At 31.0% G+C, this 16791-nt stretch overlaps 1 protein-coding gene across 1 annotated transcript in view; it reads left to right on the plus strand.

Moving 5' to 3' along the window:
• The window catches only part of LOC129216430 (TATA element modulatory factor-like), a 66735-nt gene that overhangs the window by 15554 nt on the left and 34390 nt on the right, over positions 1 to 16791 (plus strand). Inside the window, exons 5-13 of the mRNA XM_054850645.1 lie at positions 3973 to 4090; positions 5557 to 5612; positions 5700 to 5770; positions 7042 to 7138; positions 8222 to 8307; positions 9232 to 9293; positions 9511 to 9575; positions 9659 to 9710; positions 13372 to 13569. Of these exons, the coding sequence (XP_054706620.1) occupies positions 3973 to 4090; positions 5557 to 5612; positions 5700 to 5770; positions 7042 to 7138; positions 8222 to 8307; positions 9232 to 9293; positions 9511 to 9575; positions 9659 to 9710; positions 13372 to 13569 (805 nt within the window). The remainder of the gene's footprint in view (positions 1 to 3972; positions 4091 to 5556; positions 5613 to 5699; positions 5771 to 7041; positions 7139 to 8221; positions 8308 to 9231; positions 9294 to 9510; positions 9576 to 9658; positions 9711 to 13371; positions 13570 to 16791) is intronic.

A 16791-nucleotide genomic window follows, 5' to 3' on the forward strand; every position in this document is an offset into this window, starting at 1 on the left:
TTTCTTATACTTTTGTAATTTTACTGGTACGACAATGATGTGACACCTATTATTTCCACAGGAAATAAGAGATGTGCACATGGGTGTTGGCAAGGGGGGGGGGGGCAAGGAGGATTTCTTATACCTCACGGCTTTTGCAAAAAAAAATCAAAAAACATTTTTCAAAAAACATTTTTTTTATATTAACTTTTTTACTAGTTATTTATAAGAAAGTTAAACATATATCACTAGGTTTTCTTTTATATTTAGGTGTTTTTATATTATTTTTAGGGGCGTTCTTCATCCTTGTGACTTATAAAAACTAAATTGGATTAGTTAAACATATTGAAAAATTACAAAATATCTTAAAGAACTGCAAAATGCATCACGATTAAAATTATTCCATCGCTTATGTTTACCTGAATTGAATTGGCAAGAAGCCCCCCCCCCTTTGACTTTAAAAAATAAAGTTGCAATAATTTAAAAACAAAAACTTTTTAATACTTTTAAAATATTTTTAAGCATGTTTTTAATGATACTGAATAAGAAAGAAAGTAACTACTTTTACTGAATAAGAAAGAAAGTAAAAATAACTGCATTTTAAGCAAAGGGCAAATACAAAACTGCAGAAATACTGTGATCAGAAAAATGTAACTTTTGAACTGAGTAATTAAATAGAAATACGTCTTAGAAGTCGCTTTAAGATAAATTAAATGAATAAATAATTATTCACATAATTTTTTAAAAATTGGAAAATCAATAAATAAATAAAAATTAATTTTAATTTTTACTATGTCTTTCGTAATCACGAGTTTGTTTGTGTATGTAGGCGTGTGCGTGTAAGTCTATTTGCAGGCATGTTGTTGTGTGCAGGCATGTATATGTAAGTGTGTGAGTGTATGCAGGCATGTGTGCGTGTAAGTCTATCTGCAGGCATGTTGTTGTGTGCAGGTGTGTGAGTGTGTATGCAGGCATGTGTGTGCGTGTAGGCCTCTGCGTGTGTCTAGGATATCTATGCAACCTGGAGACGGTGTCCGCTGGAGTAGCAGTATGGGGACTGGGGGGTGGCCAAGGTGAAGTCCCTCCAAAAATCCACCGGTGATGGCAAAAATAAAATCAAAGGACGGACGGATGCCCAAAACGGTCAAGTGAGAACAATAAGCAATTCACAATTGCTGAATTTGAAAAAAAATGTAAAATAAAAAAGTTTATATAAATATGTTTTTGAGCAATTGCGGTTGTTTGTTGTTTTTACTTGACAATAATTGATTTCCTTTGATTTCATTTTTCTATGCTTATGATGCAAACTTCTCTGGTGCACGGGCCTCCATGAGCGTGTCCATCTTCTTCAATGGTGGCGCCCACGTCCTCTGGTCCTCGGACCTCCGCGAGCATGTCCCTCCTCCTTAGGTGGTGGCGTGTGCATGTCCTCTAGTCCACGAGCCTCCGCTAGCATGTTCCTCTCCTTGGATGGTAGCGTCCATGCACCTCGAAATCAAATTATTTATTAACGACCGTTTCGATTTCACACATCCTTTTTAAGCGAAAACATTATCCAGCACGCAACATCCAAAACATAACATCCAGTATCAAGCCTCAGGCAATCATTTGAATTTTGAAGTCAAGAATTCAATTACAGCGTTGCGGTAAAACCCATTAGTGGGAAAAAGAAGCCCATTGAGTAAGGTCCCCAGGTATACAGCGACACTTTGCATGTTCTTAACATGTGGCCGTATTCTTCTGATCGGTAGGGCGTTGGATTCACAACTGCAGGATCGCGGGTTCGATGCGGCTGGTCGGAGATCCTCCATGTACGCTAATGGTGACAGGTTCACGTCACGTTTAATCAGACGTGATCACAAAGACCTCCAAGTTTCCATTCCAAATCGATATCTCCGAGGGTGCTGGATCAGAGATTGTCCGGCTTCTGGTCTGGATCAAGATACTTAACTGTTTTCAGGGTCCCATCTGATCAATTAAACCATGTGTAAGCGATAGGTACGGGATCATGGGCGCCCATATGCATAATTTTAAAAATGGTGTTCGCTCAGATATTTTTTCATGGTTTAGCAGGATATTTTCCCCATAGAAACCGATTTCAGTGCAGATTAGACTTTTTGAAGTGTGACATTTTTAATAAATTATTCATTGGTGGCTAGAGAAGAAATGTTTTTACATTTTTGCAAAGAAAACTTACTAAAAACAAGGAGGTTCCAATATCTAGGGGGGGGGCTTGAGCTCCCACTTTCCCCCCTATATGGGCGCCCTAGACGAGGGAGCCTGGAGTGTAGGCTAGTGTTATTTAACACGTTGACTACGGAGGTATTGCTATTTCTGTTACTTTAATCTGCTATTATTCTGTTACCAAGTATTTGCTAGAAAAAAAATTACACTTCCATCTCATTTCATTCCCCTTCCCCCGAAATTTTAAACTTTTTTAATTCAATCCTATATTTACAAGTTTATTCATTTAAAAAACGTATTGCTAGCTTTATATCCTTGAAATTAAAATCAACAAAACTTATGAACTAACATTTGGCACTGGGGTGCTAAAATCAGATGTTCCGGTCAGCCGAACGCGGAGCCCCTAGTGTTTAGGTACCAAGCACGCTTGGTACTCGTTTTATCGACCCACTGAAGAAATGAAAGGCCGAGTTGACAGTGCCGAACCTTGGCATAAAACCTGGATCTGCGGCGTAGCGAAACGAGCAGGGGACTCTTATTCAAGTCATCTTAGTTTATTCCATAAAATAATACAAAAAAACCGAAACTTTGTCAAAAGCAGTCATTTAAAGAAGTTGGGATGCCTGAGCACAAATGCGCTAAACTTCAATAATGTAAATTTTTCGTTTTAATCCATGCCTCTGTTTCCTCTTATTCCTTAGAAATAATTTGGATTTGGTATAACAATATTGCCCCTCCCCTCCATCCTGCTCTTCCATTTTCATTGTTTTTTTGTATGCTGTTTTATTTCACGGACTCTTAAAACCTATTGTTCCCCATAAACTTAGCAATTAAATTATCCCATTTAGCTATTAAATTTTATTTAATTGCTAAAATAAAAATATAATGGTTGAGTAACTTGATAAACTTATTTTGACAATCGTCACCCCCTATTTTAAACTTTAATAATATTATTAACAAGAAATAACCAATGTTTTTTAGTACAAATAAACAGATTTTTACCGGATGTCTTTACATCCAAAAGTTCACAACTTTGAATTGAAAAAGGGGTTCCTGGAAATCCCGAAACACGTGTATTCAACACTCTATTTATTTGTGCTAATAAACGTTAGATAATTCCTGTTATTCCTCGGCTCAAAGGAATTAAATTATTTCTTAACAAAAAAAAATCGTGATTTTTTTCCTTTTTTTTTTTTTTGTATACCGTTTTATTTTACAGGGAATCTTAAAATCTATTTTTCCTCACAAAATGTTTCCCTTAAATAGCTAAAATAAAATATATTTTGGTAAATAACTTGAAAAACTATTCTTGATATCTCTTACCCCTCCCATTTTTCGAATAAAATAATCATATCTTTTATAACGCCTAATTTATGTCTTAAAAACAAATAATATTTTAATTAAATATGAAGTAAAGCCATTATTGCTTTAAAAAATAAACTCCCTTTCTGTTTTATAACAATAATAAAATGGAAATAAAGATAAAAAAGAGAAATAAATAAATAAAAAAATATGATCGAAAAGCGAAAAGAAAAAATTATCAAACACGAAAATCAACTAGCAAAGAAAACGAGTGAGGTCAGAAGGTTACGTAGCTCCACCCATTCTTGTGACGACAGAGGTAGACCGAGGTAGACCTTTGCAGATTTATCCGAACGTCTTATTTTTAGCTTTTCCCCTTAAAATCCCTTGCTTCTTTTGTATTTAGTGCTAAAAGTCCTGTAAGGGTGAGGGGACAGCTAATCAAAAGTTTTGTTGTTGTATTTTTAAACAAGAAATATAATTTTTATGAATCAAAACATTTTTTAGTTTAGTTCAGAAAATGAGAACAGATCAAGCCAAAGAATGCCGTGATATTGCAGCGCTCACAAAAGAATTCACTCAAAGACTTGCTCAAGTAGAAAACCAATTGCGAGATGCTATACAGGTGTTGTAACTGTTTTTATATACGTAATAGAGATTATACTTCTTAATTTACTTCTAAGTTTTTTTTTTAATGTTTTAATGCTTTCATTTATAGTTGTCATAGATTTTTATTAATGTTGTATTCTTTACCTTAAATTTTGAAGGGCTAAAAGCTTAGAGCAGGAATTAAAATGGAGGGAGCAAGTCCAATAATTGGCTCAGCAAAAGTTGACCCAAAGACCCCTAGCCATGTGACTCAACAAGGACAAATGGTTGCCATGTTTTGTGTGAAACAAGCGAAAAAAACCTGACTTCTTCCAATGATTTGTTCTTGGTTTCTGGAATGAAACTCTTTGCTCCCTCCATTTTATATCTTCTCAATGGCTAAAAGTAATCATTCCAAATCTCATTTTTTCTCCTTTAAAGTTCCTTTAAGACTCCTTCATTTTTATTCCTAAAATTGAGTACAAACCCTGAATTATTTATGGAAATAAAAATATCATTTATTTATTTTTTCTTGCAATAGTGAGATGAGAAAAAAAAGAATTCAACTCAATTATCCATACTAAATAAATAATGTAAAATTATGTCATTTTGTCTTGTTTAATTTGTTTTATTACCTCGTTTTTGCAATTTTATGACCATCGAAGAAATAGATGGAAAAGAAAATATATTTTTTGAGCTGATTATTGAGCTGAGATACTGTCGATAGATGTTAGACATAAGTTTTGATTGGAATGTGTTGCTTGTTGGTGAAGAATTCCAGTTACCTATTAGGAAACTTGTAAGCTTCAAAACTCACTTCAATATGACCTTATAAAAGCACCATTGAAACCAAAGTAAATTGAAGCATTGTGCAAACTCAAGAAAAAACCAGTTGCTTAATATTTTGTTTTATTTTTGATTATGAGGGTGTTAATAAAAGCTTGTGGCAACAAAGCCCATTTTTCCAAAAGCACAGATTTAACTCTTGGAGGGTATTAGTAAGGGCGATACGCTGTGCAATGGCTCTTCCTAGACCATAGCAAGCATGTTCAATAGGATTGAGATCGGAAGACCTCGAGGGCCAGTCCATACGTCAGGTAGTCTCTTCCTCAACATGTTTGTGACCTTAATTTCGGACATGAGTGTATGTGAAAAACATTCCCATAAACCATGGAGGTTTGTCCTCTTCCCTTTCACTACTTCTTTACAATCAATGTAGGTGTCCATGCATTTGTGCAAAAAAGCACAAGCAGAAATGAAAGTTCAAAAAGACAGTTAAATAACAATAGTTGTTTAAAGCTGGCCAAGAAGCATCATCGGTGCTAAGTGGTTTTGTTGCCTGTCTGTTGTGCTTCCATAAAAGTTTATTTCAGAGATAATTTCAGTATAGATAAGAAATTTGATTTAGATTTTATTCCCACATGAAGCATAACTAATTTTATATGTGTTAATCATAGAGTAATATTAATAATAGTAACTGTATGATTGTAATATATTCTTTAGGAACGTGACAGCTTGCGCATTCAGTTGGAAGAAGCAAAAATTGAAGTTTCAAAACGGTAATTGAAAAGCTTCTATGTCCATATTTTTGTGTCAGCACTTTTTGTATTTGTAATTGTTGTTTAATAAATGTCATTATATTGCAGAATGTCTGCTGCTGATACAGAAGAAATTATTAAAGAAAAAGATATCCAAATTAAGGAACTGATTGAAGAAGGTATTATTTTTTAGAACTCAAAGTTAAATTGTAGATGTGTTTCATTAAGATTTTATTTATGTGATTAAATAGTAAACATTTTATAGTAGAAAAATGTTAAATCTGTTGGATCCCTTAATATTACTTACATAAATGCTTCTGCAATTTGGAACATAGTGACAAAAATACTGATAGTTAATGCTCAAAATTTGCTTCTATAACCTTTCTTTTCTCGAACAGCCATGGGTTACTTCCTCTTTTCAGTTCACTGCAAGAGCTGTTATCGAATGTTTAGGACTAAAGAGAAAAAAAAAACTGATTATTTTTTTGTCTTTTAGCATTCCAAAATTACATATATTTCTTTTGACATTATGAAAGTGAAATTTCACTGAAATAGAAATGAAATGAAAAGGGATATCATGAATTGGTGGTAAATTTGCAATCTATTACTAAGTTGATGACAAGAAACAGATGCCAAATCCGGTGTCAATTCTGTAGTGTTTGGTGAAATTTCCATGGTACCCATTGTTTAAACATTTTCAATATTTCTATCAGCAATCCCTGTAAAACTCTTGTCTAATTCGATTCATAACAAACTAAGTGGTTTAACTATTTAAATTGTTTATTTCCTCAATCTAAGGCACTTTAATATTGTACAAGGTGATTGTAAAGTCTTGTGCTGATAGATTAAAAAAAAAAATCTATTTGAAAAAAAAAATATTTAAGATTTATTATCAATTCTTTTTTCTATTTTTATCCTTATCTCATCAAGTTGTTTTCCCCATTGGCAAAATATTAGCTAAGAGCATGTAGATGGCTCTATTCATGATTTCCCTCCATAACAAGTGGTTTTCCCTCTTTTAAGTGTATATTTCCTGCTACTATTTATTGTGTGACATGTTCTTTCAAGATATTGGTTTGAATATTCTATCATCTTCTCCAGGATACAATTTCCATCAAAAATCAATGACACATGGTAAACTGCCAGGCAGAGGTTTAACGAGGGAATTTGTACTTCATTTCTATACAGATTTTTTTTTTTTCTTTTTTTGCTGTCTTTTTTGACAAAATAAGAGGGCAGTTGGCTGGGGAGGTTTGGCGGGGGAGGACGCTTAACAAGGTTCAACTGCAGTTGTTTTGTGTTTTATTGCTCTCACATCCAATGATTTAACAATAGTTCAACGCCCCTTCTATTCACTGTTTCTTCATTGAATTTTCCTTATGTTTAGTATAATAATTGTTGATTCAGCAAAAGAAACTTCTTCTAAAGCATGCTCTTTTTATTTTTACAGGCCAAAAGCTCTCAAAAAAGGAACTTCAACATAATACAATTATTAAAAAGTTAAGAGCCAAAGAAGAAGAAATGGATCGCACAATTAAATCTCAAAGGTTTGTTCAAATGCTTCAACTTTTATAAACCGTTTATTTATTAGAATGAAAACAAATTACCGAATATACTCACATCTTAGTCAAGTAATTTAGTTCAGAAATGAAGTTAAAAGTTCAAGTTCAACTTATACACGGGGCAGAGTTTTCCCCTAACATTTCTTGAAAAAAAACATACTCAAAAGGAGAATGTTTTTCCAATTTCATTCCAATCCTTTTAAACAAATTCTAAAGAAATAAATACTTACACATTCTGCTATAGTTTTACATGGTCTGACTGAGAAAAAGAAGAAATAATTACAGTAAGTGACTGACTACATAAAAAGTAAGAATTGCCATATTCACAAATTTTTTCCGATAGCCACAAATGATGATGAATGATCGATTCCCGATAGCCGTTTTCTTTTAAATTGTGTAATATGTATGCAACACAGAATTTTATTGATATTAATTCAGAAAAAATTGCTTTTTGTGCATAAGTATAAAAACCAAACGTTTTTTAACATAAAAATGTTCATAACATTTTATTTTCCTTTTTTTTAATTATATTTATATTCAAAAACTGCAACAAAACATTCCTTACTTTTTCAGAAAATAAGGGCTTGACATATGCAGGTTTTCAATTTTTTCCCAATTTTCCTTCCAAAACTAGTCAACTGATATGTCAGTATATACAAAATTATTATTATTATTATTTTGTTTTGTTTTATTTGCATAGATTCAGCAGGTTTTTGTATCAAAACCAGCTAAATCTATATTTTTAAATTTTAAAAAGTTGTTTTTCAACCCCCCCCCCCCCCCCCCTCTTTTTTTTGGCGGCAGTTTTTGACCTGATTGAGAAGGATGCATTCCAGATTGCTTTGTAGGGTGAGTGTCCACCAAAAAATATTAAATTATGAAGAAAAAAAACACTATTGAAAATTCATGGATTGAGCTGGTATACAAGATACTAATAGATTTCTTGTTACATTTTAAAGCGCAGTTTGAATCTGACAGTTTTAGATTTTTCTTGTTTAATTATTAATTCTAACATTAAAATATCAACAAAATTTAAAAGCAATGTATAACATGGGATTTTTCTTTTAGTGAGAAGCTAGAGGAAAATTCAAAAGAAGTTGAAAGGTTACGGAAGTCTATTGGAGCTAAGGAAGAACAAGAAAAAAAGCATATAGGTATTAACCATAATGATTTCTTTTTTTTTAATTTAATTCTTAAAATTTTTGAATTTATTATATTTTGATTTCAAGCCAATTGAGCAGTTTGGCGACTAAGATTAAGCAATTAATAGAACTTGCAAAATCCTAATTTAAAAAGCAAATATTTAATAAGAATATGGGAAAATAAATACAATCATCATCCCAGTTATAAGAACTGCAAAAATGTAAATTTTTTCATAAACTTTTTTGCTGTTCACTTCCAGACAAATTCCAATAGCCTTTGAAGTATTTCTATTCAACTACAATTTGTGTTCTCAAACGTGCTGACTTTTCATCAGTCACAAATTAGTCTTTATTTGTAAAATCAACTTTTATCACGTTTGAGAACTTTTATTTTGTATTTTTGAGGGGCAACATGCTCTCACCTACTTAAAGCCATTAATTCTTAATTTAACTTCAATCATGAAATGTAGGGAAATCATTTTACATTATACATCAGACTAGTTAAGCTAGCTAAGAAGTATTATTATCCTATTATTTGAGCTGGAAGTAACCACTGTCCTGTAAATAGGACACTGGGTTCAGAGGAATGTAGTTTTTCTCAGCTGTCCATCATTCATACTCTGGTCCGGATCTATAAATCCCCCCCCCCCTGCAACAAAATCTGTTCCACAAAGGCCAGCAGTGTATATTTGCAACATTATAAGTCTTAGTGCTGTTTTTTTTTTTTTTTTTTTTTTTTTTTCTTCCATTTTTTGGGCCATTGGGCCCTTTAAGGACATTAAACTGGCACAATGCTGTCTGCACCAAATGCTAATTCCCACCAACTGTGATAAAGAGATTTAAATCCTGGACTTTATAGTTTCAACTCCAGTGTGTTACTGTAAATTAAGTTTTAATCTGAATTAAGTGTTTTTTTTTTTTTTTTTTTTTTTACAGATGCTATTCGACAACTTACAAATTCTTCCAAAAAGATTGAAAAAGAAGTAGCATCCTTAAAGGTAATTATAAATATTATGATTTTTTTTGTTACATTTTTGTTAGTATTGCACATTATCTTTAAAATAATAGTTTGTTTCAAAAATGAGTTCTTATGCTTCTCAAACTAATGCTATCAAATGCCTTAAAATATCTAGAATGTGGTTGTAATAAATAAATTCCTGCAAGTTTAGAAAATACAAAACAATTAGTTTATTGTGTGTTTTTTTCCCTTTGTAGAGCACTTTAGAAGATAACACAGAAAAAGAACTAAGCTTGAAAAAGTCGCTGGAAAGCACTTACAAGTAGGCCAATTTCATTTAATCCTAAAAAATTCTTTCCACATGCTTTTGTTAATGTATATTAACAAATTGCACAACTATTTTAGAGATTACACTGAATTGAAGAAAATGTATACATCTAAAGAACAAGAATTAGAGGTAACAACAATCTGCTTTTCTTTTTGCATTGATTGTTAATTCTTTAACCCATTATCTCTTTTCCTTTCCCTTTTAATGCAGATGCCAAATATTTTTGTTCATTCAAAGAAATTGAGAATTGAGTTATCAATTCCAAAATCTACCCATTTCAAATTGTAAATTATTTTTCAACAAAAAAAAATATACTGGATGGTATACTGAGTCAAAACTTGTTATAAAGTTACCTCTGTAAACTATGCAAAATTGACCTTATTATAAGCATTGACCATGCATTTAATAGAAAAAAAAAACTATTTATTTTAACTCCTAAGTATGTCACATGTTTAGTGATTAAAATAAATATTTTTTTTAACTTAAAATAATGCATAATGTGTTATTTTAAGTGTAATATTTAATCAAGCTAAAATAGAGTTGTTCAACAAAAATACCACGATCTTACAATAAATCCATTGTTTATTAAATTATGTTTACTGTAGTAATTAATATGTAAAATCAAGCATTTAGTATCAAAACCAGTTCCAGCCATGATTTTTCAAAAAAATTTTGTTTTTCTTTTTTTCATAATTCAATACTTCGTAAAGTGATTTGGAGCACATCTAGCTCAATCAGGTCAAAAGTTACTGTAAAAATCAAATTTCTTTGAAAAAAAACACCTAATCCCCTTGAATTCTTTACATCTTTTCTGAAAATTTTAAAGCACGGATTGAGCGGGTTTTCTTACTAAATGCTGCAAATAAGAACTGATAGAAGAGCTAAGAATATTTTTCATTAAAGTCCTCCCTTATGCAGGAATGTCACAGTTCTTACTTTGGGTGTTTCTTATAGATTTCAAGGTACTGAAAAAGAAGATAAAAATGGTGTGGATTTCAATATTTGTAGGAACAGTTCCCATCACTCATGTATGCAAAAATTAAGGAGGCTATTTTCATTGAACCACAGATAAGAAAACTTATGAAGGACCAAAATTTTGAAACTAGTTTAAGTGATTTTGGAAAAACAGCATGGATTGATTTTAAAAATGTCTTGACACAGTTCTTAGGAAATAATAAAAATCCTAATTATGAAAAATTAATTTAAGACATGTTAAAAAGTTACAAAAAATTAGGATGTTCAATGTCCCTGATTTTTTTCCCTGAAAGCTGTGAGCGAGGAGCATAGGAAGCGCTTCCACCAGGATATTTCTGCGATTTAAGCAATATATCATGGACAGTTTACTCCTTAAATGCTCTGGATTACTGTTGGAATCTTATTAGAATATTATATTTTATTTAAGTTTGTTAATGCCAATAATAAAGCATCTGCAGTTAAAGAATTTACAGCTACATCAAGTATGAAATTTAGGGAATTTTTTTTACAAGTATCATTATTATTTTTAATCAAAAATCTCTTCCATTCTTCTACAACTTTTTAAACAATATTTATGTGTATATATATATATATATATATATATATATATATATATATATATATATATATATATATATATATATATATTGTGTTTATACTAGTTTTAAGCTTTGTTATTATTTATCTTATATCTTTAAACGAGCAATTCTTGTGGTTATGTATATATATTTATATTTTGTATCTCGGAAACGGCTCTAACGATTTGGATGAAATTTTGGATTTAATTGTAGTTTAGCATTCTAAGTTCATCTACATCAGTGTTTTTTCTGTAAAAATGCGATTTTTTTTACAAAAAAGAGTTTTTTAATATAAAGTCTAATTGAGTTCAACCCTGAAAAAAATTGTGAATTGACACATAAGGCAGACGATTTGCAACCATAACAATGAAAATCTGTCTCTTCTCGCTTTAAAATTTTAAACTTGCTTAGGGTTGCCAGGCTTGGCTGATATTAGCCACTTTGGCTAATTTCAATCACACTTGGCTAAAAACAAATTCAAAAGCATTATGTAAGTCGATGTAAGGCTTTTTTTTTTTTCAGCAAAACTATAACTTGACCGTCTTATTTTATTTACTTATTTTCTTTTTTACACTTCAAATAGTTTTATGTTTTTTTATCAAATCAAGCATCTAAATTTTATTTGAAAAAACATATGTTTTGAGATTGTTTATATTTTGTTATCATAATTTGTTGGAGTGGTTTGTGGATCATCGGTTTTTATGGATAGCATGCTGTGTAGCATTTTCTGGCATAAAGTGACCTACTACACTAAAAGTGAAATCTCGATTGGGATAAAATCGTGAATCGCAACATAGTATGGAAGGAAGTATTGGGTTAAAACTGATTTCACCATAGTAAAATTGGCTCCAAGTTCAAAATATTTTAATTAATGACAGGAAAATTCTATAGTGGAAACAAAAATGTAACAGATAGTTTAAAGCAAAATGTTGATTTAATTGCATTCAGAATCTTTGTTTGGTACTTTAGTGTTATAAGATGATCGCGGCCCATTTTCAATCCTAGCAATGTTTTCATATTTATTTTCGCAATGTTTGCTCTTAGAAACTACTTTTTTGGCAATACTGTGCGTTAAGTATGTATATGAAACCAGCTCAGAGCTTCCTTATGTGGATGACTGTGGGGGAGAGGAGGCCTATATTCAGTAGTAGACTTATTATAGCTGAAATGATTATAATGCTAATCAAGTGATTACATGTATATCTCTCGTTTTTCGGAAGCATAACCAACGACTGGCGAGAATCATAATATTTTGTTAACATGATGCGTTTCAAGTATATTTGAAAGAGTATCGAACCTTAGAAAAACACGAGTTGACAAAAAAAAAACTTTTCAAGACGAGCGAGGCTCGGTCGATCAGGTACTAAAATTTTAAATGACAAAAATATTGTACATGTATTGAATAAATCAAATAAATTGAGATTCTAAAGATTTTGGATTTTTCAAAAATCTGTGGGTGATGGAATATTTTATTGTCATATTCTTTTACAGCACCCCCTAGAATATAAATGTCACCACTTGCTTAATGAGGAACAGAAACTTTGTTGACCAGTGTTATTAAGTTTGAAAACCTTCACCTGATGCTATTGAAAGCCTGATGCAATCAAACACCTAACAAAGTTAAGTGCTTTGAGAACACTGCTTGAGGTTATGAACTAACCTTTTTTTATTTAACATTGTTCTCAAAAACTGTTGGATGAGCAGGAAAGGGGTAAAGAAGTGACCTTTGTAATCAAATCTATCTAGTGTGTATTTTCTGAGAAAATTCTAAAGTAATTGCATCTTGAAAGAAACAGACTGATTGTTAATCTTAAGTAGTACTAGCTTGTCAGTTAGCATTTCTTGGGAATTTAAGATTAAAAAATTACGCATTGACAGGAAAAACAGCATATTAGTTACTTTTTATCCTATTGATATTATTGCACAGATTCTTGATAGTGTGAGACAATTTGAGCAGAACCTTTTGTGATTCCATGTGTCCTAATTATTTTACACACTTCAAAGAAAGCGGCATAGTATTTGAAACAAATCGTCAGTATTTTCGTATAGAAAAGAGAAAATTTTCCCTCTAAATATAAGTTTAGAACCCTAATGAAAACTTTTTTTTTCCTCATGAAAGCTGTATATTTCCTTTCCAAAATATCTGAATAAAGTTTGCTTATTACCTACATTTGTAAACTAAGACATAAAATTTAATCTTTCTTTTAAAAATTGTTTTCATGCATTATTTTTCCCAGGATCTTAAATCTGGTCTAGAAATTGAAGCAAAAGAAAATCTGCGACAGATGCTAGATAATGCAAATAAAGAAGCAGCAAGAGAAAAAGAAATGTTATTACTTCAAATGCAGGAGCTTAGGTGCGCTTTATCACGGGCTGATGAAGAAGCAAATTTAAGGGAAAAGATGCTCAAGGCTGATATTGCTAGCTTACAAAAGGTATAACAAAAAGAATGTTCTCATTTAAACCTTTCTTTTGCACATCTTTTCAAATTCAGGATCATTAATAAATACCTTCAACTTACAAACTTTATTTTTTCTTGCAATATTTTAAATATTAATTTATATTTTTTGCTAATTAAAATTTTAAATAGTTGTATTTATTTAAAGCTGTTGTAAAGCAGCAATCAATTTAGTCTCTGAAAAAATCTATAAAAATAAAGAGTGAAATGTTTAATGAGTATTTTCTGTGTGAACAACAGAGAAAATATCAAAATGACTTGCTGATTAAAACCCATTTATTGGTAGTGTATAGCATTCGACGCTAACAGTACAAGAATACAAGACTTTTAAGGAAATGACATCTAAGTCATCCTTGCAATATAAATTTAAATTACTGCCGTTATCAAAATTCTGGTGCAGTTTGAAATGTGATTTTTTCAAAACGTGATCAGTTAGTTTAATTTCCTTTTGCATTGCTTAGTTAATTTGCATGCTTGCCAACTTTTATGGATTAGGCGCAAAACTTGCACATTTTAGTCCTTTTTTGCCTTTACAGTATTACTTGTTAGCCTCTATTTTTTTCTATTTGCCGAAATCTGATTGCATCCGCCTCTGTACAGTTCATGCATTTTGGTGTACTGTGTGATTCCACAGCATGAATATCACTAAAATTGTGCTTACCAGTATTTTTAACTTTTCTTACTTCTAATATCCCATAGCAAAGGACTTGTCCATTGGCCATTTTGCCACGTTCTCTTGCAGATTTCAATCCAGTTGCGTACGAGTTGAGTCAAGCTAGATTATTCATTTTTTTCTAAAAATTGATTAAAGACATTTCCGATGGCAATGGAATATAAAAATTAGGAAATTCAGATGACAAAGTTACGCAAAAGTTGAGAAATGTTGTGAGTTACTTAAATTCTGTTCATTATTCTAAAACTTTCTTAAAGCGTATATCAGTTTATTTAAATATTAAATATGTTAGTGTATCGAATCTTAGCACTCAAATTTCTTGATTAAATTTTAATTGGATTACATAGTATTGTCCAAGAAAAAATTTTACTGATGTTCATTTCTGAAAGTTAGCAAGTATGAATTTTTTTGTAATTTAGTCAAATATTTGCAGTGGGGTCATTTCAAAAAAAGGAGAAAAATTCACAAAAAAGTAGTGGCCGCATGGTAACAGATTTTTATGAAATTTGGTATACAAGTTCCTTTTATGCCCACATAAAAATATCTAAAATATTGTGGCTTAATATTTTTTATTTTAATAGTTACATGCGATCGAAAATTGGTCAAATTGAACAGCATTCTCATAAATACCAAATGTTGCATTTTTGAAGGCTTGTATTTTATTAACTATTTAATGAAAATATAAATGTTAAATATTGTTGTAATCTATGGAGTAGATAAATTCATCTGATATCAGTAAAAAAATTTAAGTCATTATAGTTAACTTTTAACCGTGTTTCAAAAAACTGAAAATAATTTAGTTTTCTCATAATTAAGCATTTTATTTTTTAACCTCAATCTTTAAGGAATGTATTAGCTTTGCTGAAATTAATACATAATAATGTGCCAAGTATCATAAAAGTTATATAATACTATAATTACACCTTAATTTTGAAGTTATATTTTAACTCTTTTGCCTTCAAAATCAGTTTTAAACTTATTGGCATTTTGTAAAATGATGATTTTCCCCTTCATGTAGACACAAAAATTCAAATGAGGGAAAATTCAGAAAACTTTAAATTTTTGCAAAAATATAGAGCTGTATTTCTACTATTTGCTTGAAGAAACTCGAATTTGGTTTTCTATTTCCAAACTTAAAATAAAATTCAGAAAAATAGCATTTTCTTTATTTTATGTGAAATTACAAGAATTCAAAAACTAGATAAACTAAATGATGCCAAAGCAAGTATATCCAACATTTACTTCATCTTTTAAAAAATGTAGTGGTGTAATGTGACTTTTATAAAAAAAAAACTGGAGGACCCGACAGACGTTGTTCTGATCAAACTTCAACTATTTTTTCTCGCATACTTGAAAGATCTTCATAGATTGTATGGTTTGTTCCTTCAGCCATACTCAAAGGATAAAAATCATCCTCAGATATTAAGTATAAAAAACTAACTACCCATGTTAAAGAAAAAAAAAACAAGAAATCCAGCTGCAACGTCCCCCATATGAAAAAGAATAATACAATTGAATGGATACCGTTTAAAAAAATGATAAAGATAAAAACAGTTCCCTGAATAAGCAAAAATCCCCCCCACCCCTCCAAATTTAAAATAAAAACGTTAGTCAACTAAAACGACTGAACACTCTTTATAAACCAAAAACAATTCTTTGCAATTAAAAATATTTTACCAAATGAACAAAAAAATACAATAAATTACATTAACAGCAAGAAACAAATAATCACGCAACTATATTGTTATGGCCAATGTCGCCAAGCCACCACATTCCTGTAATCTAGCCGATCAGCGAGCGAAGCAAACTCCAACCGATTAGCGATCCCATCTTTTGAACGAAAACTTCATATATTTGCATATTTGCCTAATTTGTTCTTTCCACCAAAGATAAAAATCTTCCACTGCACTGATCTTGTGTGTACAGAACTATCCTGTTGTAATTTGTCTGGACGAAAATAAAATTTGTTTTGTCTACAAATTCCACCGCATTTTCCTTTAATAATGTGCTGATTAGTTTGATGCTCCTTAAAGTATTCTTGCCATCATTGGTGCCAAAACTCAGATGGATTTGAACCAAGAAACAAATGTTGTTCCCATGGTTTAACTACGACGAAAAATACACAATTTGCGTGAACCTAGTGAAAGAAACCCGATTTCTTCCAGTACTTTACTTTAAAATGTGTCACTTGACCTAAAATCGTTGTTTTCAAGAGAAATGACGTATTCACTCTCTCTTTCTACGTTTTATCTATTCTCAATATCACATTAGGAAATTTCATTACAAAAATCAGAGCTGGCTTTCTTATTGTCCTTTGGCAACGGGTTATATATATTAAATATTTATTTCAGTTCTCGCTCAAAAATAGGTTAAAATAAATATTAATCATTTGGGAGATATAACATCCAATATTTCAATTAATTAATTAATAGAAACGTTTCAGATTCGAGTCATTGCGCTTCGAAACCATGCTTGCCATAACTTAATTACACACACACAATTTGATCAAAATTGGTCCAACCGTTT

The sequence above is a fragment of the Uloborus diversus genome, chromosome 2 (genome assembly GCF_026930045.1).
Source record: "Uloborus diversus isolate 005 chromosome 2, Udiv.v.3.1, whole genome shotgun sequence".
Classification (NCBI taxonomy): Eukaryota; Metazoa; Arthropoda; class Arachnida; order Araneae; family Uloboridae; genus Uloborus; species Uloborus diversus.